The sequence below is a fragment of the Chrysochloris asiatica genome, unplaced genomic scaffold (genome assembly GCF_000296735.1).
Source record: "Chrysochloris asiatica unplaced genomic scaffold, ChrAsi1.0 scaffold00076, whole genome shotgun sequence".
NCBI classification, from domain to species: Eukaryota; Metazoa; Chordata; class Mammalia; order Afrosoricida; family Chrysochloridae; genus Chrysochloris; species Chrysochloris asiatica.
Window position 1 is genome coordinate 5,782,487 of NW_006408594.1, and position 3,272 is coordinate 5,785,758.

The window sequence follows — 3,272 nt, forward strand, 5'->3', positions numbered from 1 at the left end:
GAGATGATGACGTGCAGCGATGGAGCAGCTGGAGACTTTAGATCCAGAGAGGGAGAGTGACTGTGTGCTGAAGGCCTGGGGGCCATGGGGGAAGGATTACATGGAGGGGATTGTAACCATGGCAATGAGACGATATACGATGGAATGAATGTAAAACTAATGTTTTCCCACGTAAACTATCACATAATTCACAATAAAACATTTAAAATAAAAAGTAGAAAAAGAAAACCTGCCAGTGAAGGGGTCCTGGTGTAGCACTGTAGATCAGCACTGGACTGCTAATCACAAGTTTGTTGGCTCAAACCCACCAGCTGCTCCTCAGAAATGCTGTGGGTCAGACATCACCATTGGCAAGTGCACATCAAAGAACTAATGAAATGGTGAATCCATTTGGTTATCAAACAAGTTTTGCAGATTCATAGTATTTTTACAAGAAAACCTCTGGTGGCTCCATTTGGTGTGTTGTCTTGTGGGATTTTTGTTATTTTTATGTCGTGGCTTATTTCATGTGGAAGACTTTTCATGTTTTGAGGCCTTTCTCCTTGCAGTGACCCACCTAATCTGTATCCTTAGGTTTGAGAAGATGGCGAAGTTCCTGACACCGGTGATCCAGGATAACCCCTCGGGCTGGGGCCCCTGCGCAGTTCCAGAGCAGTTCCGGGACATGCCTTACCAGCCATTCAGCAAAGGAGACCGGCTAGGAAAGGTAGTTGCCGGCTGGCAGGACTCTGCACTTCTAGGCTGTGGCTCTTACCACCCCCCATGCCCCCCAGGAGTTCCTGTTTGCACTTGTTGTTGTTGTTAGGTGTCATCGAGTTGGCACTGACCCATAGCGACCTTATGCACAGCAGAACGAAACACTGCCCGGTCCTGGGCCAACCTCACTACTGTTGCCACACTTTAGTTCTCTCAAAAGTGTAGCTGCCATGTTCCTATAGCGTTCCCTCTGACAAGCTGGGTACACACAAAGGCATTGTGAGCCACTTCTTTTGATACTTTATCCCACTCTGTCCTCCTTTAACATTTTTAGGGGGTTCTGGGTCAACAGAAACTTGCCTGGTTGACCTTTGCGTTCTCTGTCTCTCTTTGTTGCTCTTAATAGGTGGCAGACTGGACAGGTGCCACATACCAGGATAAGAGATACACAAGTAAGTGTTCTTACACTGAGAGAACCCACGTCAGGGCCTTGGGGAGAGTGTTCCTTGTTCTAGCAACTCCACCGGAAAACATTCTAGAATGGGAAGGAAATGCTGATAAGAATTCCCTTTTAAGGAGCATATTCTGGAATGTGCACAGAACTACATTTCCTGAAAGAGCCCCCAAGATTTAGACTTCATTAAAAAGGCTTAAGTGCAAAATAGAAGCACGTTAACCTACTATATGAGGGGCCTTCAAAAGGTCGTTGAAAATTTCCGTTCTCTTTTCGTGCTATTTTGCATGAACTTTGAAGGCCCCTCATATTAGGGAAGTAGGGGCTTCTCCCACAGTCCCATTTTGGATCTCATTGTTTGGGGTTTACTGAGCTTGAAGCCCGTCAATAAACCCCAGGCTTTAAGGTCCCCACAGGGTAAACAGAGGTTTTTCCTTGGTGCCAATTAAGCGGTTTAAGAGGCATGAAGCGCTAACTTAACATTGGCTAAGATTGGCCAGAAAGTTCATTGTGAGCTATTAGACATGTCTGCCCTGGGCACCACGATTCAAGCAAATGTGTAAACCATCTGGGGATCTTGCTAAAACGCTGGTGCTGACTGGCAAGATCTCAGGTGGGACCTGTGGGTCTGCATTTGTAACAGGCTCGCTCGCAGCCAATGCTAGCGGTCCCGAGAACCCACTTGAAACAGCGAGGCTATTAAAGGACAGTCTGTAGGTCGTTGTGACTACAGACAGGCACCTCTCTCTGCAGATAAGTATTCCTCTCAGTTTGGGGGTGGAAGTCAGTATGCGTATTTCCACGAAGAGGATGAAACTAGCTTCCAGCTGGTGGACACCGCACGCACGCAGAAGACCGCGTACCAGCGGAACCGGATGAGGTTCGCCCAGGTAGGCCAGAAGCCAGCAGGCTGTCCGTCTTTGGGCTGTCCCATGCTGCTGAAAATGACAGCTTGTGGGTCCGCAGGAGAGGAGAGCATGTCATCACAGGTCCCTGGTGAATCCCTAGTAGCTGTTCAGTGCACGGTCTCTGACAAATTGTGCTGAAGTGAACTGTCCTGGGTTCAGGCATGCACTTCAGTTGGCTAGATTTCTGCTGACTGATAGGTCGGACATCAGGCCCACCCTGGCCTCAGAAAGGAGCTTGGTCTGCTGGATGAGCAGATGCCTCTGTGTCTGGCCTCACGGAACAGCTGTGTGCAGCTTTATTGCATAGGTGATCCAGTCCAGCTACATCTAATTACCAAAAGAGGCAAACTCGGCAACTCTTTGTGACCCAGTAGACGTCCTCAGTGGGGCTATAAGTCCAAGCTAATTCCAAGTACTTGCCCCAGTAACATCCCCAGAACGTGAATCCAATAGCATTAAAACACAGAGTAAAATGCAAAACGTGGGCAGTTAGTATCCTGCGCTTCCTGTTAGCACTGCCTGTTTGACGCCAAATCTTAACTTTTCACACAGTTGTTTTGTTTTTCTTTTTCCTGATTCCCAGCGGAACCTCCGTAGAGACAAAGATCGTCGAAACATGCTGCAGTTTAACCTACAGACCCTGCCTAAGAGTGCCAAGCAGAAGGAGAGGTGAGGCGCCCCACTGCCAGGGCAGGTTCTTCCCAGATGGGCTCACTTCGCTGAAGCCAGCCTTAAGGCATTCTCCAGAGGCTGTTTCTGGGCTGCTCAAGTGGGCATGGCTACTGTTGCCATGAACACTGAAGGAAAGGGAGGTCTCCTGAGTCAGGAGAGGCCTTGCAGCAACTCCAGTGGGTCCCGGTCATACTGTGTCCTGAGTAGCACAGCCTAGGTGGGGACAGCCTGGTCAGTATTCAAGAAATCCTGGTGGCACAGTGGCTCACCACTCAACGGCTCACCAGAAGGTTGGCTGTTCAAACCCACCTGTCGTTCTTTGGGAGAACAGTGTGACATCCTGCTTCCCTGTAAAGATTTACAGCCTATGAACCCTGTAGGACAACTCTACCCTATCCTGTGGAGTCCTGGTGTGGCACTGTAGGATCAGCATTGGACTGCTAACCGCAAGGTTGGCAATTCAAACCCACCAGCTGCTCCTCAGAAACCCTACACAGACAGGGTCACTGTGAGTCAGCTGACTCAAGGGTACTTCACAACAA

General features: G+C 49.1%; 1 protein-coding gene across 1 annotated transcript in view; it reads left to right on the forward strand.

The window, feature by feature from the left end:
- The first annotated feature begins 583 nt into the window (after positions 1-583).
- The window catches only part of EIF3D (eukaryotic translation initiation factor 3, subunit D), a 14,518-nt gene continuing 11,829 nt past the window's right edge, over positions 584-3,272 (forward strand). The window contains exons 1-4 of the mRNA XM_006865282.1: positions 584-706; positions 1,103-1,148; positions 1,904-2,040; positions 2,642-2,727. Of these exons, the coding sequence (XP_006865344.1) occupies positions 584-706; positions 1,103-1,148; positions 1,904-2,040; positions 2,642-2,727 (392 nt within the window). The remainder of the gene's footprint in view (positions 707-1,102; positions 1,149-1,903; positions 2,041-2,641; positions 2,728-3,272) is intronic.